This window comes from Heterodontus francisci, chromosome 34 (assembly GCF_036365525.1).
Source record: "Heterodontus francisci isolate sHetFra1 chromosome 34, sHetFra1.hap1, whole genome shotgun sequence".
Lineage (NCBI taxonomy): Eukaryota > Metazoa > Chordata > Chondrichthyes > Heterodontiformes > Heterodontidae > Heterodontus > Heterodontus francisci.
Window position 1 is genome coordinate 14097030 of NC_090404.1, and position 22294 is coordinate 14119323.

The 22294-nt window shown below is 51.1% G+C and overlaps 2 protein-coding genes across 2 annotated transcripts in view; both read left to right on the top strand.

Annotated features, from left to right (window-relative positions):
- LOC137348666 (telomerase protein component 1-like) overlaps positions 1-776 on the top strand; it is a 63098-nt gene extending 62322 nt beyond the window's left edge. The window contains exon 26 of the mRNA XM_068013924.1: positions 762-776. Within this exon, the coding sequence (XP_067870025.1) occupies positions 762-776 (15 nt within the window). The remainder of the gene's footprint in view (positions 1-761) is intronic.
- Positions 777-2335: 1559 nt separating this feature from the next.
- The window catches only part of LOC137348667 (telomerase protein component 1-like), a 53504-nt gene continuing 33545 nt past the window's right edge, over positions 2336-22294 (top strand). Inside the window, exons 1-10 of the mRNA XM_068013925.1 lie at positions 2336-2427; positions 3882-4014; positions 5080-5237; positions 6018-6154; positions 10470-10558; positions 13273-13387; positions 14054-14330; positions 14857-14974; positions 15464-15588; positions 17568-17667. Of these exons, the coding sequence (XP_067870026.1) occupies positions 5200-5237; positions 6018-6154; positions 10470-10558; positions 13273-13387; positions 14054-14330; positions 14857-14974; positions 15464-15588; positions 17568-17667 (999 nt within the window). The 5' untranslated portion in view covers positions 2336-2427; positions 3882-4014; positions 5080-5199. The remainder of the gene's footprint in view (positions 2428-3881; positions 4015-5079; positions 5238-6017; positions 6155-10469; positions 10559-13272; positions 13388-14053; positions 14331-14856; positions 14975-15463; positions 15589-17567; positions 17668-22294) is intronic.

The window sequence follows — 22294 nt, forward strand, 5'->3', positions numbered from 1 at the left end:
TGGATAAGGATTACTGACTGAGTAACTGTACAGAGTCACTGTTTATTCAGCAGGGTAAGGATTACTGACTATAACTGTACAGAGTCACTGTTTATTCAGCAGGGTAAGGATTACTGACTATATAACTGTACAGTGTCACTGTTTATTCAGCAGGATAAAGATTACTGACTGAGTAACTGTACAGAGTCACTGTTTATTCAGCAGGATAAGGATTACTGACTGAGTAACTGTACAGAGTCACTGTTTATTCAGCAGGGTAAGGATTACTGACTGAGTAACTGTACAGAGTCACTGTTTATTCAGCAGGGTAAGGATTACTGACTGTGTAACTGTACAGAGTCACTGTTTATTCAGCAGGATAAGGATTACTGACTGAGTAACTGTACAGAGTCACTGTTTATTCAGCAGGGTAAGGATTACTGACTGAGTAACCTGTACAGTGTCACTGTTTATTCAGCAGGGTAAGGATTACTGACTGAGTAACTGTACAGAGTCACTGTTTATTCAGCAGGGTAAGGATTACTGACTATATAACTGTACAGTGTCACTGTTTATTCAGCAGGGTAAGGATTACTGACTGTGTAACTGTACAGAGTCACTGTTTATTCAGCAGGGTAAGGATTACTGATGAGTAACTGTACAGAGTCACTGTTTATTCAGCAGGGTAAGGATTACTGACTATATAACTGTACAGTGTCACTGTTTATTCAGCAGGGCAAGGATTACTGACTAACTGTACAGTGTCACTGTTTATTCAGCAGGATAAGGATTACTGACTATATAACTGTGCAGTGTCACTGTTTATTCAGCAGGATAAGGATTACTGACTATATAACTGTACAGTGTCACTGTTTATTCAGCAGGGCAAGGATTACTGACTATATAACTGTGCAGTGTCACTGTTTATTCAGCAGGATAAGGATTACTGACTATATAACTGTACAGAGTCACTGTTTATTCAGCAGGGCAAGATTACTGACTGAGTAACTGTACAGTGTCACTGTTTATTCAGCAGGATAAGGATTACTGACTATATAACTGTACAGTGTCACTGTTTATTCAGCAGGGCAAGGATTACTGACTGAGTAACTGTACAGTGTCACTGTTTATTCAGCAGGATAAGGATTACTGACTATATAACTGTACAGTGTCACTGTTTATTCAGCAGGGCAAGGATTACTGACTGAGTAACTGTACAGTGTCACTGTTTATTCAGCAGGATAAGGATTACTGACTATATAACTGTGCAGTGTCACTGTTTATTCAGCAGGATAAGGATTACTGACTATATAACTGTACAGTGTCACTGTTTATTCAGCAGGATAAGGATTACTGACTATATAACTGTGCAGAGTCACTGTTTATTCAGCAGGGCAAGGATTACTGACTATATCACTGTGCAGTGTCACTGTTTTTCGGCAGCGTAAATATTCCTCACTATATTTCTTCCACAGAGGTCTTGTATTGGTGTTTCATTCTCTCTTGGACCGTTTGGCACTTTCTCAGCCGCGAAGGCACTTGGTGCTGATCATAGACGGTGCCGACTGTGTCCAGACCGGAAGTGGCCAGTGCACGTCGGACTGGATCCCCGAGAATCTACCACACGTGAGTATCTGCGTGCTGTGCTCCTGTCGTCCCACTTCTATCTGTTCCTCTCAGCCGGTCTGCCTCTGCACCCCGCTCCCGCACCACTGCACCCCTCATCATTGCCTCCATCGCTCGGTGTTTGCGCAGCCCGGGACGTTGTCCTTTGAGTCTCAGCAAGGCAAGTGTTTGTTTGACCCGCCGCCTGTCTCGGATTCATCTTTCAGGGGGTGACGCTGTGCTGAGCGTGACAGAAGATTCCTCGCTGCACCGCGCCCTGGCCAAGCGCAAGGGCTGTGTAGAGTTCCGCCTGGCCCGCTGGAGCCACTCGACAGGTCGGAGATCGTGCGGCGGATCCTGGCAGTCTACGGGAAGAAGCTGGAGGAGTCGGCCTTCAACAACAGGTGAGGGCGGGCTACGGAGGGGAGGGGAGGGGAGCGAGTCTCCGGGAACCGAGCAGGGCCGCGTATTCTCCATCTCCCCGTTCGCAGGCCGACGGGCCCGGTCGCTCTCCCTCTCACCTCCGAGTCAAAAGGTCACGGGTTCAAGCCCCCATAATCCAGGACCGACGTTCCCAGTGCCAGTACTGAGTGAGTGCTGCACTGTCGGAGTCACTAATTGCTTTCAGTGAGATCTTGCTGTGTGTAAATTGAGATTCCCGAATTACAGCAGTTGCCCATAGTTGCTCAAAGGTGTTTCAGGGCATCCCTGGAAAGGTGACGTATAAATGTCGTCCTTTCTTTCTCCAGATGAGGCTGCTGGTCATGAAGAAGGAATCCCACAATCCTCTCTTCCTGAAGCTGGCGAGCGAGGGAGCTGCGAGAGTTCGGGGTCTTTGAGAGGGTAAAGTGTGTGTTTGTCTGTGTGACCCTTTACCCACTTTCCCCATCCTCTCCCCCCCCCTTCCCCAGGTGGGTCTGCATTGACCATTCACCTCCCCAGATGTTCTCTGTGACCCTTCACCACCTCTTCTCCTCTCCCCCCCCCCAAACACTTCATCAGCTGGATCTAAATGATCGTTCACCTCCCCTTTCCCTCGCCTTCCCTCCCCTCCCCTCCCTGGATGGCTCTGTGTGAACCTTGACCTCTCTCCTTGCTGCCTCCCACCCCTCCCCATGTACCCATGTCACCTTTCATTCCTCACTTGACCACATCCCCCACACCCGTGTATCTGTGTGACCCTTCACCTCCCCTTGGGTGGGTCTGTGTGACCCGCCACTTCCTCCAATTGGGTGGGTCGGATCAGATACTGAAGCAGTCCGTGTAGAAATGCAGCAAGACCTGGACAATATCCAGGCTTCGGCTGATAAGTGGCAAGTAACATTCACGCCACACAAGTGCCAGGCAATGACCATCTCCAACAAGAGAGAATCTAACCATCTCCACTTGACATTCAATGGCATTACGATCGCTGAATCCCCACTATCAACATCCTAGGGGCTACCATTGACCAGAAACTGAACTGGACCAGCCACACAAGTACTGTGACTACAAGAGCAGGTCAGAGGCTGGGAATCCTGCGGTGAGTAACTCATCTCCTGACTCCCCAAAGCCCGTCCACCATCTACAAGGCACAAGTCAGGAGTGTGATGGAATACTCTCCACTTGCCTGGATGGGTGCAGCTCAACAACACTCAAGAAGCTCGACACCATCCAGGACAAAGCAGCCCGCTTGATTGGCACCCCATCTACAAACATTCACTCCCTCCACCACTGACGCACAGTGGCAGCAGTGTGTACCATCTACAAGATGCACTGCAGCAATGCACCAAGGCTCCTTAGACAGCACCTTCCAAACCCACGACCTCTACCAACCAGAAGGACAAGAGCAGCAGATGCATGGGAACACCATCACCTACAAGTTCCCCTCCAAGTCACACACCATCCTGACTTGGAACTATATCGCCGTTCCTTCACTGTCGCTGGGTCAAAATCCTGGAACTCCCTTCCTAACAGCACTGTGGGTGTACCTACCCCACATGGACTGCAGCGGTTCAAGAAGGCAGCGTCACCACCACCTTCTCAAGGGCAATTAGGATGGACACTAAATGCTGGCCTGGCCAGCGATGCCCACATCCCATGAAGGAATTTAAAAAATAAAGGTATAACACGGATGAGATACTGAGTAAAACTCCCTGTCTGGTGGCTGGGGGGATTGGACCGGGCCTGCTCCAGCCTGGGTGTCACTCAGACCATGATCAAACGCTCCCTGTCCAATGTCTCTCACGCTCCCCCTCTCGCGTTCCTCCAGCTTGCTGGTTCACCGTCCCACATTCCTCTGTCCTTTTCCCCTCCAGGTTTCGATGCAGATCCGTGCTCTGCCGTCGACGCTGCGGCTCTTGATCCAACATGCACTGGGGTGCCTGGAGGAGGAGCACGAAGAGGAAATGGTGACCCTCGCCCTCAGCGCACTGAGCGCCAGCACGAAAGGTAAGGGAGCGCAGTCAACGTAACGCGGCCCAATGAGGAGCGGGAGGTGGCGATTTCAGCCCACGGGCCTGTGTCACCATTCAGTCAGAGCAGGTACAGCACGGGGGTTAGATGCAGAGTAAAGCTCCCTCTGCACTGTCCCCATCAAACACTCCCAGGACAGGTACAGCACGGGGGTTAGATACAGAGTAAAGCTCCCTCTGCACTGTCCCCATCAAACACTCCCAGGACAGGTACAGCACGGGGGTTAGATACAGAGTAAAGCTCCCTCTGCACTGTCCCCATCAAACACTCCCAGGACAGGTACAGCACAGGGTTAGATACAGAGTAAAGCTCCCTCAACACTGTCCCATCAAACACTCCCAGGACAGGTACAGCACGGGGGTGAGATACAGAGTAAAGCTCCCTCAACACTGTCCCCATCAAACACTCCCAGGACAGGTACAGCACGGGGGTTAGATACAGAGTAAAGCTCCCTCTACACTGTCCCCATCAAACACTCCCAGGATAGGTACAGCACGGCGGGGGGTTAGATACAGAGTAAAGCTCCCTCAACACTGTCCCCATCAAACACTCCCAGGACAGGTACAGCACAGGGTTAGATACAGAGTAAAGCTCCCTCAACACTGTCCCATCAAACACTCCCAGGACAGGTACAGCACGGGGTTAGATACAGAGTAAAGCTCCCTCAACACTGTCCCCATCAAACACTCCCAGAACAGGTACAGCACGGGGGTTAGATACAGAGTAAAGCTCCCTCTACACTGTCCCCATCAAACACTCCCAGGACAGGTACAGCACAGGGTTAGATACAGAGTAAAGCTCCCTGTACACTGTTGCACCCAGTCTCCTCCCCCCGCTCCCCATCAGAGAGGAGGCCTTCATCCCCTCTATCTGGAGCTGAATTTGAGTGCATTTGCCCAAGGGTGAAAGTTCAGTCTTTGACCCCCTGATTCACCACCCCCCCAGTTTGTTTCCAAACGTGCGATGTTAAGGCGGATGTTGAGGTGAACTGCAATTCCTTGGAACGTTAATGGTATGTTTTGTCCCACCTTCCTCTCTTAGGCCTGCGGGAGAGAGACCTTTACTCCGTCCTTTGTAGCGGCAGAGGTCTGCAGGCAGGAAACCCCGGCTAATGTGGGAGGAAGTGATGGAAGAGACTCTGAGGCCAAGCAGGCCCCTCCCATGGCCACCTTCGCCCGTCTGCTGCGGAGCCTCCGATGGTAAGAACGTAGAATCCCCTCCTGAAATCTCCCTGCCTGTCCGAATGGGGAAAACGGAGGGGGAATGCGACTGCAGGGAGAGCTCCCTCAGAGAGAGAGAGAGAGAGAGAGAGCGCACAGGGTGATGGGGGGAATGGGACTGAGGGGAGACTCCTTCGGGGAGAGAGAGCACAGGGCGATGGGCTGAATGGGGGAATGGGACTGAGGGGAGAGCTCCTTCAGAGAGAGCGAGCAAGCAAGGCGATGGGCCGAAAGGTGAAAGCGAGAGTCTAAGGCTGAGACCCCCTCCTGTAATCTGAGAGGACACACGAGCACTGGGCCGATTGGCAGCCTCTTGCACTGTGAAATTCAGTGGCAGCAATCAGAGGGCTCTCTCTCTGACTGGGGGAGTGTGGGTCGGGGGAGGCAGCAGTGGGGAGGCCAGCCGTGTCCCCACCCCAGGTTTGTGCTGATCAGAGCCGGGGTGGGTGTAGGGGGAGTTACAATCGGTACTGAGCCCCACACAGAGCAGGAAGGACCCAGGTTCCAATCCGCTGCGGTGTCTGCTGAGTGCACTGATCCCAGGTTGTGGGTGGAGGGTAAACTGTGGGGGGGGGGGGGGGGGGCGGGTGGCGGTGGAGGGGGGGAATGGAACTGCAAAGGTCTGTATTGTGGAAGGAAGGGAACCAGTGAGCTGAGAAAGCTTCCTCACTGATTTGCTGATGGGATGAACTGTACATTCTCATTTTGGATTCTCCTGTGTGGCTGTGTGTGTGTGCCTCTCTCTCTCTCTTTTGACAGTATTCTGGGGGTCTGGGCCCCTGCGGAGACAGCCAGCTCCCGTCTCCACCTGCCCAACACCCTCCTGCGGGAGGCCGTACAGAAGAGGTACCTGAGGGACAGCAACCCAGAGAAGCAGATCCATCTTTTTCTGGCAGGTGAGTTCTTGCTCCCGGCCCGGGATGCTGCTCCATTCCTGGTGGATCTGGGGTTCTTGCATTTCTGTAGCGCCTTTCGAGACCTCAGGGTGCCCCAGACACAGCACTTTGCCGTCAGTGAAGTACTCGGTTTCTTTTTGAAGGGCCATCACTGTTGTGAGGTAGGAAATGCGGCAGCCATTTTGTGCACAGCAAGCTCCCACACACAGCAATGTCTGAAGGCATTGTGTCTTAATGCGCGGAGTATTCACAATAAGGTAGATGAATTAACTGCGCAAATAGATATAAACAGTTATGATATAGTTGCGATTACGGAGACATGGCTGCAAGGTGACCAAGGATGGGAACTGAACATCCAGGGGTATTCAATATTTAGGAAGGTCAGGCAAAAAGGGAAAGGAGGTGGGGTAGCATTGTTAGTAAAGCAGAAAATCAATGCAATAGTGAGGAAGGATATTGGCTCGGAAAATCATGATGTGGAATCTGTATGGGTGGAGCTAAGAAACACCAAGGGGCAGAAAACGTTGGTGGGGTTGTCTATAGGTCCCCAAACAGTAGTGGAGATGTAAGGGATGGCATTAAACAGGAAATTAGAGATGCATGCAATAAGGTTACAACTGTAATCATGGGTGATTTTAATCTACATATAGATTGGTCAAACCAAATTAGCAATAATACTGTGGAGGAGGATTTCCTGGAGTGTGTATGTGACGGTTTTTTAGACCAATACGTTGAGGAACCAACTAAAACAGGCTATCCTAGACTGGGTATTGTGCAATGAGAAAGGATTAATTAACAATCTTGTTTTGTGGGGTCCCTTGGGGAGGAGCGACCATAACATGATAGAATTCTTCATTCAGATGGAGAGTGAAGTAGTTGAATCCGAAACTAGGGTCCTGCATCTAAATAAAGGAAACTACGATGGTATGAGGCGCGAGTTGGCTATGATAGATTGGGGAACTTTACTAAAAGGGTTGACAGTGGCTAGGCAATGGATAATATTTAAAGAACGTGTGCATGAATTACAACAATTATTCATTTCTGTCTGGCGCAAAAATAAAACCAGAAAGGTGGCTCAACCGTGGCTTACAAAAGAAATTAGGGATAGTATTAGATCCAAAGGTGAGACATATAAAATTGCCAGATAAAGCAGCAAGTCTGAGGATTGGGAGCAGTTTAGAATTCAGCAAAGGAGGGGAAAGAGGTTGATTAAGTGGGGGAAAATAGAGTATGAGAGTAAACTTGCGAGGAACATAAAAACTGACTGTAAAAGCTTCCATAAATATGTGAAGAGAAAAAGATTAGTGAAGACAAAATGTAGGTCCCTTACAGTCAGAAACGGGGGAAATTATAATGGGGAACAAAGAAATGGCAGAACAACTAAACACATACTTTGGTTCTGTCTTCACAAAGGAGGACACAAATAACATCCCAGAAATGTTAGAGAGGGAGGATCTGAAGGAAATCAGTATTAGTAAAAAAAAAAGTGCTAGGGAAATTAATGGGGTTAAAGGCTGACAAATCCCCAGGGCCTGATAATCAACATCCCAGAGTACTAAAGGAAGTGGCCCTGGAAATAGTGGATGCATTGGTGGTCATCTTCCAGAATTCTATAGACTCTGGAGCAGTTCCTACAGATTGGAGGGTGGCAAATATAACCCCACTATTTAAAAAAGGAGGGAGAGAAAAAACGAGGAACTACAGACCAGTTAGCCTTACATCAGTAGTGGGGAAAATGCTAGAGTCTATTATAAAGAATGTGATAGCAGAACACCTGGAAAGCATAAACGGGATTGGACAAAGTCAGCATAGGTTTACGAAAGGGCAATCATGGTTAACAAATCTACTGGAGTTTTTTGAGGATGTAAATAGTGGAATAGATAAGGGAGAACCAGTGGATGTGGTGTATTTGGATTTTCAGAAGGCTTTTGATAAGGACTCACATAAGAGGTTAGTGTGCAAAATTAAAGCACATGGGATTGGGGGTGATATACTGGCATGGATTGAGAATTAGTTGACAGACAGGAAATAGAGAGTAGGAATAACAGGTCTTTTTCCGAGTGGCAGGCAGTGATTAGTGGGGTACCACAGGGATCAGTGCTTGGGCCCCAGCTATTCACAATATATATCAATGACTTGGATGCGTGAACTAAATGTAACATTTCCAAGTTTGCAAATGACACAAAGCTGGGGGGAAAGTGAGTTGTGAGGAGGATGCAAAGAGGCTCCAATGTGATTTGGACAAGTTGGGTGAGTGGGCAAATGCATGGCAGATGCAGTATAAGGCGGATAAATGTGAGATTATCCACTTTGGTTGTAAAAACAGAAAGGCAGATGATTATCTGAATGGTGATAGATTGGGAAAGGGGGAGGTGCAACGAGACCTGTGTGTCCTTGTACACCAGTTGCTGAAAGCAAGCAGTTGGGAAGGCGAATGGTATGTTGGCCTTCATTGCAAGAGGATTCGAATACAGGAGCAAGGATGTCTTACTGCAGTTATACAGGGCCTTGGTGAGACCACATCTGGAGTATTGTGTGCTGATTTGCTCTCCTTATCTGAGGAAGGATGTTCTTGCCATGGAGGGAGTGCAGAGAAGATTTACTAGGCTGTTTCCTGGGATGGCAGGATTGACATATGAGGAGAGATTGGGTTGACTAGGCCTATATTCACTAGAGTTTAGAGCAGTGAGAGGGGATCTCATAGAAACCTATAAAATTCTAACAGGACTAGACAGGCTAGATGCAAGGAGGATGTTCCCGATGGCTGGGGAGTCCAGAACCAGGGGTCACAGTCTCAGGATATGGGATATGCCATTTCGAACAGAGATGAGGAGAAATGTCTTCACTCAGAGGGTTGTGAACCTGTGGAATTCTCTACTGCAGAAGGCAGTGGAGGCCAAGTCATTAAATATATTCAAGAGGGAGATAGATATATTTCTTAATGCCAAAGAGATCGAGGGATATGGGGAGAAAGCGGGAACAGGGTACTGAATTAGGCGATCAGCCATGATCTTTTTTTGAATGGTAGAGCAGGCCAGACGGGCCGAATGGCCTACTCCTGCTCTCTGTGTGATAACGACCAGATTATCTCGTTTAGTGATCTTGGGTGAGGGAGAAGTATTGGTCACTGGACACCGGAGAGACCCCCTCCCCCCCCCTGCTGCTCTTTTAATAGTGGCCCTGGGGTCTTTTACATCCACTTGAGAGGGGCAGAAAGGGCCCCCTCGGTTTAACGTCTCACCTCCGGCACTGCAGCACTGCCTCAGTACCGGCAGCACGAGTGCAGGCCCTGGATTATGGGACGAGTTTGTGGAAGCGGGGACTCGAACCCACGACCACATGACTCAGAGGCGAGAGTGAGACTGACCGAGCCACGGCTGGCCTGCCTGTACGGTACTGAGTCCCACAAGGAGCAGGAAGAGCCCAGGATCCATCCCTCTGTGATATCCAGCTGCTCGGAGGTGTCACGGACAGTAACACATACCCTCGTTGCCCCTGGGTTAGGATGTGGGAACCTGCGGGAGCTCATCCAGGATTCCTGTTCCTGATCATGTGTTGGGTGGCAGTGGGATTGGGAGTGGGCAGAATGCGCCCACCTAGTTGAATATCCAGTCGCTGGCACCGCGTGTGAACAATGGTCTTTCAGCAGTGTCTGTGTTTTTATCACCCTCTGTCTTTCTCTTTCTATTCATGTGAACATACAGACAAAGATAACAAATTTCATCTCCATTATCCCCCCGTATCCCTAAACCCCACATTCACCACTCCCCCCCCCCCCCCCCCCCCGTATCCCTAAACCCCACCTACCACTCCCCGTATCCCTCAATCCCACCTGCTCCCCGTATCCCTCAATCCCACCTTCTCCCCGTATCCCTCAATCCCACCTTCTCCCTGTATCCCTCAATCCCACCTTCTCCCTGTATCCCTCAATCCCACCTTCCCACATATCCCTCAATCCCACCTTCTCCCCGTATCCCTCAATCCCACCTTCTCCCCGTATCCCTCAATCCCACCTTCTCCCTGTATCCCTCAATCCCACCTTCTTCCTGTATCCCTCAATCCCACCTTCCCACATATCCCTCAATCCCACCTTCTCCCCGTATCCCTCAATCCCACCTTCTCCCCGTGTCCCTCAATCCCACCTTCTCCCCATGTCCCTCAATCCCACCTTCGCCCCGTATCCCTCAATCCCACCCACCCAACTCCTCCCCGATTCCCTCAACCCTATCTCGCCACCCACCTTCTGACCATGATATTTTCAGAGATTTCCTTGGGAATAGGGAATGTTGTTTTATTTTGTCCCTGTTGCCAACAGTTCACCTGTGGAGACTGACGGACCCTGAGGGGAACGAGACATTCACTGAGTGTGACTCCGAGGCACTGGCTGATCTTCCGGAGCATCTGGTATAAACCTTCACTCAGTCCCAGCTCGGGGGGGTGTTGAGTGGGTGAATCGGGAGAGAAGGATTACATGAGTGGACACGAGGGTGTGTGTGTGCAATGGAGAGAGCGTACGTGAGGCACTGTGGTGTGTACAATGGGGAGAATGTACCTGAGGCACTGGGGGTGTGTAAAATGGGCAGAGTGCACGTGAGGCCTTGGGTTGTGTACAATTGGGAGAGTGTACGTGAGACAATGGGGAGAGTGCATGTGAGGCCCTGGGGTGTGTACAATGGTGAGAGTGTACGTGAGACAATGGGGAGAGTGCATGTGAGGCACTGGGGTGTGTACAATGGGGAGAGTGCATGTGAGGCACTGGGGTGTGTACAATGGAGAGAGTGCACATGAGGCACTAGGGTGTGTACTATGGGCAGAGTGCCCGTGAGGCACTGGGGTGTGTAAAATGGGGAGAGTGTACGTGAGGCACTGGAGTGTGTACAATGGAGAGAGTGCACATGAGGCACTAGGGTGTGTACTATGGGCAGAGTGCCCGTGAGGCACTGGGGTGTGTAAAATGGGGAGAGTGTACGTGAGGCACTGGGGTGTGTACAATGGGGAGAGTGCACGTGAGGCACTGGGGTGTGTACAATGGGGAGAGTGCACGTGAGGCACTGGGCTGTGTACAATGGGGAGAGTGCACGTGAGGCACTGGGCTGTGTACAATGGGGAGAGTGCACGTGAGGCACTGGGATGTGTACAATGGGGAGAGTGCACGTGAGGCACTGGGATGTGTACAATGGGAAGAGTGTACGTGAGGCACTGGGGTGTGTACTATGGGAAGAGTGTACGTGAGGCACTGGGGTGTGTACAATGGGGAGAGTACACGTGAGGCACTGGGATGTGTACAATGGGGAGAGTGTACGTGAGGCACTGGGGTTTGTACTATGGGAAGAGTGTACGTGAGGCACTGGGGTGTGTACTATGGGAAGAGTGTACGTGAGGCACTGGGGTGTGTACTATGGGAAGAGTGTACGTGAGGCACTGGGGTGTGTACAATGGGGAGAGTGGACATGAGGCACTGGGGTTTGTACTATGGGAAGAGTGTACGTGAGGCACTGGGGTGTGTACTATGGGGAGAGTGTACATGAGGCACTGGGGTGTGTACTATGGTGTGAGTGTACATGAGGCACTGGGGTGTGTACTATGGTGTGAGTGTACGTGAGGCACTGGGGTGTGTACTATGGGGAGAGTGTACATGAGGCACTGGGGTGTGTACTATGGTGTGAGTGTACGTGAGGCACTGGGGTGTGTACTATGGGGAGAGTGTACATGAGGCACTGGGGTGTGTACTATGGTGTGAGTGTACGTGAGGCACTGGGGTGTGTACTATGGGGAGAGTGTACATGAGGCACTGGGGTGTGTACTATGGTGTGAGTGTACGTGAGGCACTGGGGTGTGTACAATGGGGAGAGTGTACATGAGGCACTGGGGTGTGTACAATGGGGAGAGTGTACATGAGGCACTGGGGTGTGTACTATGGGGAGAGTGTACATGAGGCACTGGGGTGTGTACAATGGGGAGAGTGTACATGAGGCACTGGGGTGTGTACAATGGGGAGAGTGTACATGAGGCACTGGGGTGTGTACAATGGGGAGAGTGTACATGAGGCACTGGGGTGTGTACTATGGGGAGAGTGTACATGAGGCACTGGGGTGTGTACTATGGGGAGAGTGTACATGAGGCACTGGGGTGTGTACAATGGGGAGAGTGTACATGAGGCACTGGGGTGTGTACAATGGGGAGAGTGTACATGAGGCACTGGGGTGTGTACTATGGTGTGAGTGTACGTGAGGCACTGGGGTGTGTACTATGGTGTGAGTGTACGTGAGGCACTGGGGTGTGTACTATGGTGTGAGTGTACGTGAGGCACTGGGGTGTGTACAATGGGGAGAGTGTACATGAGGCACTGGGGTGTGTACAATGGGGAGAGTGTACATGAGGCACTGGGGTGTGTACAATGGGGAGAGTGTACATGAGGCACTGGGGTGTGTACAATGGGGAGAGTGTACATGAGGCACTGGGGTGTGTACAATGGGGAGAGTGTACATGAGGCACTGGGGTGTGTACTATGGTGTGAGTGTACATGAGGCACTGGGGTGTGTACTATGGTGTGAGTGTACATGAGGCACTGGGGTGTGTACTATGGTGTGAGTGTACATGAGGCACTGGGGTGTGTACTATGGGGAGAGTGTACATGAGGCACTGGGGTGTGTACAATGGGGAGAGTGTACATGAGGCACTGGGGTGTGTACTATGGGGAGAGTGTACATGAGGCACTGGGGTGTGTACAATGGGGAGAGTGTACATGAGGCACTGGGGTGTGTACAATGGGGAGAGTGTACGTGAGGCACTGGGGTGTGTACTATGGGGAGAGTGTACATGAGGCACTGGGGTGTGTACAATGGGGAGAGTGCACATGAGGCACTGGGGTGTGTACAATGGGGAGAGTGTACATGAGGCACTGGGGTGTGTACAATGGGGAGAGTGTACGTGAGGCACTGGGGTGTGTACAATGGGGAGAGTGTACATGAGGCACTGGGGTGTGTACAATGGGGAGAGTACGTGAGGCACTGGGGTGTGTACTATGGGGAGAGTGTACATGAGGCACTGGGGTGTGTACAATGGGGAGAGTGTACATGAGGCACTCGGGTGTATGACGTGTCTCCCTCCTTTTCCAGATCCTCTCCGGGGAGATTGCTCGCCTCTCCTCGCTCCTCACCAACCTGCGCTTCTCCTTGCTGCACGTGCGACTTGGACTGCTGCCACAGCTTTCTGTGACCTTCAACCTGTACCGTGAGTCCACCCTTTAAATACCCCCCCAACCCTACACCAAGTCCCCCCCTAAATATCTGTCACACCTTGTATCTAGCTCCCCCTTAATCCCTCCCCTCTCTCCCTGTGACATGTCTCCTCTCTAGCCAGCTTCAAAGAACCAGGAAACAATTGCCCAGTGGTCTGGGAAACTGCCCTCTCTCCAGTTACCCCCTCTCCGCTGACCCCCTGGCTGGGCCGCCGACCTCCCATCTGCTGCGTGAGCCCTGCAGCTGAGTGTGAGAGACATTCAGCCGCAGGGGGCATCACCTGTTCAGAAGACATCTCCTCCCACCCCCCAATCCCTGCCACTTTCCAGTGAGTGTCTCTGGATGGTGCTGAGCAGTCGGAGCCCTGGCTGATTTTCTGTTTCCTCTCGTGTTCCACCCCCTCCAAATCCCCCTTTCTCCCCACTTTAACTTAGGCCTAATTGTAGGCCTTGTACAAACCTGGGCCCTTGCTCTGTATGGGGCTCAGTACCCTGCTGGGCTGGGAGCCTTTCCCACTAGGCCATGTTGCGCACCTGGATCGTGGCCTTTGACTGCCACCAGAGCTCCAGGTCTCCAATCAAACCGCCCGGAGCCCTCTGACCTTCCTCATCTCCGAACCCTGCCTCAGCCTTGTGTTCAAAACGCTTCTGTCCTCCAGATGCTGCATCCTCCGGAGGCGCTGGGAGTCCCGAATTCCTCCCAGAGGTTGGCCCGTTCCGAGATTTCATCGACGCCAACTCGCCCGTCCTTTCCCAGAACCCCTTGCTCTTCTGGCAACAGGCCCTGAACCAGCCCGACGACTCGGCCGTCTGCCTGCAGGCCCACAGGCTGCTGAGTGAGGACAGCGCGCTCTCCCTCCCATCCGAGAAGGCGCCGGAAGGTTTCCGCCTCATCGAGTGGACCAACAAGCCGCAGGTGTCCGCTTGGACGGAGGGGTAAGTGACTCCCTGCTTTCTCCTGTTGAACCTGGTGTGGGAGACGGGGTCAGGATGTCGGGGGAGGGAGTGAGGGTGTGGGGGTAGGGCAGGATCGGGGCTTCGGGGAGGGAGGGTCGCAGGGTGGGGGTGGCAGGAGGCCTCAGTGGGCACATTGTGTCCAGTTCCGGGCACCGCCCTTTGGGAAGGATGCCAGGGCCTCGGAGAAGGGACTTCCCCGAATGATACCAGGGATGAGGGACGTCGGGGATGAGGGACTTCAGTCCTGAGGGGAGAACGGGAAAGTTGGGATTGTTCTCCTTGGAGCAGAGGAGAAGGTTCAGAGGAGATTTAATGGAGGTGATCGAAATCCTGACTGAGTAGAGAGGGTGAAATTGTTACCACTGAAAGGAAAGCCTTGCATTTCTGTAGCGCCGATCTCGACGGCACTTTACAGCCTTCTGTTTCGGGGGTCGGTGGCAGGGGGAGAAGTGGCCCCCATACTGCTTTGTCTTCGCTCGCTGACCTTCCTCCCTTCCTCCCTCAGCAAGGTGATGGTGACTCCGACTGTGCCGCAGTGCGTGGGTATCTCTCCCTCCGGGCAGATGGCAGTGGTGGGCACCAGCGAGGGTTACCTGCACATCCTGGACCTGGACAGCGGGCAGGTAGGACGTTCCCCCGCCCGGAGAAAACAAACCTCCTTTCTCTCACCGACCTGTGGGAGTTCAGGTCCGAACTGGTTGAGCCGATCAGTATAGGTGTGCTGAAGGGGAAGCTGCCTAAACAAATGAGGAAGAAAGGGATAGAAGGAGATGCTGATGGGGGAGTGGTGGGAAATGAAGAGGGGGGGGTGGGAGGAGGCTTGTGTGGACATCAGCACGGAGCAGATGGGCCGAATGGCACAGAGGAATCGATTCCGGTACGAACAGCGGTCGGACGGATTAACCCTTTCCTGCCATTAACAGGAATAAAGGCTTCCCACACTCTTCAGGGTACCTGCCCCCAACCCGGCCGGTGACACCACAGACCACGGCTAGAACCACCCTGGGTGGGGCTTTCTCCCGCCGAGCCCTCGCTTTTGGAGGGAGGGAGAGGGGAGCGGATGTGATTTTTTTTCTTTTCATGGAGGTTTTTTTTCCCTCTGGCCCATACAGGAAGTGAGGTCGCTGGCGAGCAGCTGCGACGGAATCTCGGACTGCGCCTTCCTGAGTGAGGGCGCGCTCGGCGTGACGTCCTTCGACGGCAAGATCGAGGCGTGGAGCCTTTCCGACGGCTGCAGGTGCGGGCGGGGGAAAGAGGGGCGGGTGCGGGCGCTACCAGCTGAGCAAACTGGCATCCAGCAGCCCCTCTCCAAGTAACTCCTTCGTGCTTTCAGGGGAGGGCACGGCGGTGGTTGTCAGCTGTGGCTCAGTCACTCTTCCTCGTGCTTTGGAGTCACTCCAGAGACTCAAAACCATAATCCAGGCGAACGCCCCCGCTGCCAGCACTGAGGGAGTGCTGCACTGTCGGAGGGTCAGTACTGAGGGAGCGCTGCACTGTCGGAGGGTCAGTACTGAGGGAGTGCTGCACTGTCGGAGGGTCAGTACTGAGGGAGTGCTGCACTGTCGGAGGGTCAGTACTGAGGGAGTGCTGCACTGTCGGAGGGTCAGTACTGAGGGAGTGCTGCACTGTCGGAGGGTCAGTACTGAGGGAGTGCTGCACTGTCGGAGGGTCAGTACTGAGGGAGTGCTGCACTGTCGGAGGGTCAGTACTGAGGGAGTGCTGCACTGTCGGAGGGTCAGTACTGAGGGAGTGCTGCACTGTCGGAGGGTCAGTACTGAGGGAGCGCTGCACTGTCGGAGGGTCAGTACTGAGGGAGCGCTGCACTGTCGGAGGGTCAGTACTGAGGGAGCGCTGCACTGTCGGAGGGTCAGTACTGAGGGAGCGCTGCACTGTCGCTGGGTCAGGACTGAGGGAGCGCTGCACTGTCGCTGGGTCAGGACTGAGGGAGCGCTGCACTGTCGCTGGGTCAGGACTGAGGGAGCGCTGCACTGGCGGAGGGTCAGGACTGAGGGAGTGCTGCACTGTCGGAGGGTCAGTACTGAGGGAGTGCTGCACTGTCGGAGGGTCAGTACTGAGGGAGTGCTGCACTGTCGGAGGGTCAGTACTGAGGGAGTGCTGCACTGTCGGAGGGTCAGGACTGAGGGAGCGCTGCACTGTCGCTGGGTCAGGACTGAGGGAGCGCTGCACTGGCGGAGGGTTGGTACTGAGGGAGCGCTGCACTGTCGGAGGGTCAGTACTGAGGGAGGGCCGCACTGTCAGAGGTGCCATCTTTCAGAGGAGATATTAAATCGAGGCCCATCTGCCCCCTTCAGATCGAGGTAAAATGGCTGCAATTTTGAGGGAGGGGGGAGGAATTCTGCTAGTGTCCCGGAAACGATAGTTATCCTTCAAGCAAAAGCACCGAAGAAAAACCCAGTAGATGTGGCCACGATCACCTGGCTGCCTGTGGGATCTTGCTGTGCCCAATTTGGCTGCCGTGATTCCGAGATGATGACAGTTACTGCACTTTAAAAGGACTTTGTCAGCTGCACAGCACTTTGAGAAACCTGAGGTGATCATGGCTGCAGAAATGCAAGTCTTTCTAAATTCTGGTCGCCATGGTTACGATCTCATGGCTTGATCGCCGCAGTGCTGAAGCTGCAAGCACCCGTTCTCACCCTGAGCTGTCCGTTCCTCTGACTCTCACCAATCCCCAGATCCTTTTGATCCACCTTTGGCGGCTGTCCTTAACTCTGACACTCCCAGGACAGGTACAGCACGGGGTTAGATACAGAGTAAAGCTCCCTCTACACAGTCCCCATCAAACACTCCCAGGACAGGTACAGCACGGGGGTTAGATACAGAGTAAAGCTCCCTCTACACTGTCCCCATCAAACACTCCCAGGACAGGTACAGCACGGGGGTAAAAAAAAAGAAGAAAAAAAAAAAAAAACGGGGTTAGATACAGAGTAAAGCTCCCTCTACACTGTCCCCATCAAACACTCCCAGGACAGGTACAGCACAGGGTTAGATACAGAGTAAAGCTCCCTCTACACTGTCCCCATCAAACACTCCCAGGACAGGTACAGCACGGGGGTTAGATACAGAGTAAAGCTCCCTCTACACTGTCCCCATCAAACACTCCCAGGACAGGTACAGCACGGGGGTTAGATACAGAGTAAAACTCCATGTGTAATCTCCAGGCTCCAACACCCGGTCTCTCTCTGTCTCCACCAGGCTGCTGCTGGTCGAAGGCCACCGTGATCGGATAACGGGTTGCACACTAAATCGTGACGGAAAACATCTGGCTACGTGCTCCTGGGATCGGGCAGTGAAGGTAGGTTCTGTGTGTGTGCACGTGCTTGGTGACTGGATGCTTTGCTCAAGACTTCACCCAGTCCCTGCAGCAGATCCATTCCGATATCAGAACCAACTCAGATTGTAACTGAGAGATGCTCGATTCTGCTCTGCGATGCTGCCATGGAATTTACAGCACAGTCACAGGCCATTCAGTCCAACAGGTCACATTTAAAACTTCATTCATTCATGGGATGTGGGCATCGCTGGCCAGGCCAGCATTTATTGCCCATCCCCAATTGCCCTTGAGAAGGTGGTGGTGAGCTGCCTTCTTGAACCGCTGCAGTCCATGTGGGGTAAGTACACCCACAGTGCTGTTAGGAATGGAGTTCCAGGATTTTGACCGACTGACAGTGAAGGAACGGCGATATAGTTCCAAGTCAGGATGGTGTGTGACTTGGAGGGGAACTTGCAGGTGGTGGTGTTCCCATGTATTTGCTGCCCTTGTCCTTCCAGGTGGTAGAGGTCGCGGGTTTGGAAGGTGCTGTCTAAGGAGCCCTGGTGCATTGCTGCAGTGCATCTTGTAGGTGGTACACACTGCTGCCACTGCGTCGGTGGTGGAGGGAGTGAATGTTTGTAGATGGGGTGCCAATCAAGCGGGCTGCTTTGTCCTGGATGGTGTCGAGCTTCTTGAGTGTTGTTGGAGCTGCACCCATCCAAACAAATGGAGAGTATTCCAATACACTCCTTACTTGTGCCTTGTAGATGGTGGACAGGCTTTGGGGAGTCAGGAGGTGAGTTACTCGCCACAGGATTCCCATCCTCTGACCTGTTCTTTTCGCCACATTATCTATATTGCTGGTCCAGTTCGTACAAACTTCCGAATTAGGAGCAGGAGTAGGCCACTCGGCCCCTCGAGCCTGCTCCACCATTCAACAAGATCATGGCTGATCTGATTGTAACCTCAACTCCACATTCCTGCCTACCCCCGATAACCTTTCACCCCCTTATCAAGAATCTATCTACCTCTGCCTTAAAAATATTCAAAGACTCTGCTTCCACTGTCTTTTGAGGAAAAGAATTCCGCAGACTCACGACCCTCTGAGAAAAAATTTTTCCTCATCTGTCTTAAATGGGCAACCCCTTATTTTTAAACAGTGACCCCTAGTTCTAGATTCTCCCACAAGGGGAAACATCCTTTCCACACCCACCCTGTCAAGATCCCTCAGGATCTTGTATGTTTCAATCAAGTCGTCTCTTACTCTTTCAAACTCCAGTGGATACAAGCCGAGCCTGTCCAATCTTTCCTCATAAGACAACCCGCCCATTCCAGCTATTAGTCTAGTAAACCTTCTCTGAACTGCTTCCAACGCATTTACATCATTCCTTAAATGAAGCGACCAATACTGTATACAGTACTCCAGATGTGGTCTCACTAATGTCCTGTATAACTGAAGCTTAACCTCCCTACTTTTGTATTCAATTCCCCTCTCAGTAATTGATAACATTCTATTAGCTTTCCTAATTACAGGCTGTGCTGCATATTTTTGCAATTCATGCACTAGTACACCCAGATCCCTCTGCATCTCAGAGCTCTGCAATCTCTCACCATTTAGATAATATGCTTTTTTTATTCTTGTCAAAATGGACAATTTCACATTTTCCCACATTATACTCCATTTGCCAGATCTTTGCCCACTCACTTAACCTATCCATATCCCTTTGTAGTCTCCTTATGTCCTCTTCACAACTTACTTTCCTGCCTATCTATGTGCCATCAGCAAATTTAGCACCCATACCTTCAGTCCCTTCATCCAAGTCATTTCTGTAAATTGTAAGAAGTTGAGGCCCCAGCACTGATCCCTGTGCCACACCACTCACTGCAACTTCCAACCAGAAAATGACCCATTTATGCCTGCTCTGTTTCCTGTTAGCTAACCAATCTTCTATCCATGCCAATATGTTAGCCCCTACACCATGAGCTTTTATTTTCCGCGATAACCTTTGATGTGGCATCTTATCAAATGCCTTCTGGAAATCTAAGTACAATACATCCAACTTTATCCACAGCACATGTAACTCCCTCAAAGAACTCCAATAAATTGGTGAAACATGATTCCCCTTTCATAAAACCATTTTGACTCTGCCTGATTACCTTGAATTTTTTCTAAATGCCCTGCTATACATGTTTAGTAATAGCTTGTAACATTTTCCCTACGATAGATGTTAAGCTAACTGGCCTGTAGCTTCCTGCTTTCTGTCCCCCTCCCTTTTTGAATAAAGGAATTACAGTCACTATTTTGCAATCTAATGGAACTTTCGTCGAATCTGGGGAATTTTGGAAAATTAAAACTAACGCATCAGCTATCTCCTTAGCCACTTCTTTTAAGACCCTAGGATGAAGTCCATCAGGACCCGGGGACTTGTCAGCCTGCAGCTACAACAATTTATTCAGTACCACTTCCCTGGTGATTGTAATTCTCTTGAGTTCCTCCCTCCCTTCCATTTCCTGATTTACAGCTAATACTGGGATGTTACCTGTATCCTCAATAGTGAAGACCGATGCAAAATATCTGTTCAATTCATCTGCCATCTCCTTATTATCCATTATTAATTCCCAGACTCATTTTTTTATAGGACCAACGCTCACTTTGTCAACTTTTCTTTTTTAAATAGCTGTAGAAGCTCTTACTATCTGTCTTTATATTTCTAGCTAGCTTTCTATCATACTCTAATTTTACCCTCCTTATTAATCTTTTCATCATTCTTTGCTGTTTTTTTTATATTCCGTCTAATCTTCTGACTTGCCACCATCTTTGTGCAGTTATATACTTTTTCTTTAAGTTTGATACTTTCTTTAACTGTTTTAGTTAACCATGGATGGTGGGCCCTCCCCTTGGAATTTTTTTTTCTTGTTGCAATGTATCTATTCTGTGTATTCTGAAATATCCCCTTAAATGTCTACCACTGCATCTCTATTGACCTACCCCTTAACCTGATTTGCCAGTTCACTTCAGCCAGCTCTGCTTTCATGCCCTTATAATTGCCCTTATTTAAGTTTAAAATACTGATCTTGGACCCACTCTTCCTCCCTCAAACTGAATGTAAAATTCAAACATATTATGATCACTGCTACGTAGAGGCGTATTCTTGCTGAGGTCATTAAATAATCCCATCTCGTTGCAGTTTCTGGTCAATGGTAACCCCCCCCCCCCCCCCCAGGATGTTGATAGTGGGGGATTCAGCGATGGTATTGTCGTTGAATGTCAAGGGGAGATGGTTAGATTCACTCTTGTTGGAGATGGTCATTGCCTGGCACGAATGTTACTTGCCGCTTGTCAGCCCAAGCCTGGATATTGTCCAGGTCTTGCTGCATATGAACATGGGCTGCTTCAGTATCTGAGGAGTCGCGAATGGTGCCGAACATTGTGCAATCATCATCGAACATCCCCACTTCTGACCTTATGATTGAAGGAAGGTCATTGATGAAGCAGCTGAAGATGGTTGGGCCTAGGACACTACCCTGAGGAACTCCTGCAGTGATGTCCTGGAGCTCAGATGATTGACCTCCAACAACCACAACCATCTTCCTTTGTGCTAGGTATGACTCCAGCCAGCGGAGAGTTTTCCCCCTTGATTCCCATTGACTCCAGTTTTGCTCGGGCTCCTTGATGCCATACTCGGTCAAATGCTGCCTTGATGTCAAGGGCAGTCACTCTCGCCTCACCTCTTGAATTCAGCTCTTTTGACCATGTTTGGACCAAGGCTGTAATGAGTTCAGGAGCTGAGCAGCCCTGGCAGAACCCAAACTGAGCGTCGGTGAGTAAGTGCCACTCTATAGCAGTGTCAATGACTCCTTATTGAGAATAAGTAATTGGTCGGGTTGGACATGTCCTGCTTTTTGTGGACAGGACATACCTGGGCAATTTTCCACATTCCCGGGTAGATGCCAGTGTTGTAGCTGTACTGGAACAGCTTGGCTAAGGGTGCGGCAAGTTCTGGAGCACAGGTCTTCAATACTATTGCCGGAATGTTGTCAGGGCCCATCGGAGTACTGATTCATGAGTTGAAGGATGGGGAAAGGTGGTAATCAGGCGGTTTCCTTGCCCAGGAGACTTCATGGGGAGTGAATGTTGAAGACAGCTCTCCTGCTTTTGTCACAAATTAGAGAGGAGGCCGGATGGTTCGCGTCTGTTTTGTTTTAGCAGTGGCTTGATACATCCTTCCCATCAAACTAGCACAGTTAAGAGTACACCTCATGAGAGTCATAGAATCATTTATAGCACAGAAGGAGGCCGTTCAGCCCATCGAGTCCGTGCCGGCTCTCCCCGGAGCTATCCAATCAGTCCCCCACCCCTGCTCGATCCCCGTAGCCCCTGCAAGTTCATTTCCTTCAAGTGCCCATCCAACTTCCTATTGAAGTGGTTGATGACTTCCACCGCCCTCGTGGGCAGTGAGTTCCAGCTCATTACCACCCACTGTGTAAAAAAAAAAAATGTTCTTCCTCATATTCCCCCCTGCATCTCTTGCCCAAAACCTTCAATCTGTGTCCCCGAGTCCTTGAACCATTTATCAATGGAAACAGTTTTTCCTTGTCCAACTTATCTCAGCCTGTCATAATCTTGTATACTTCTAACAAATCTCCCCTCAATCTCCTTTGCTCCAGG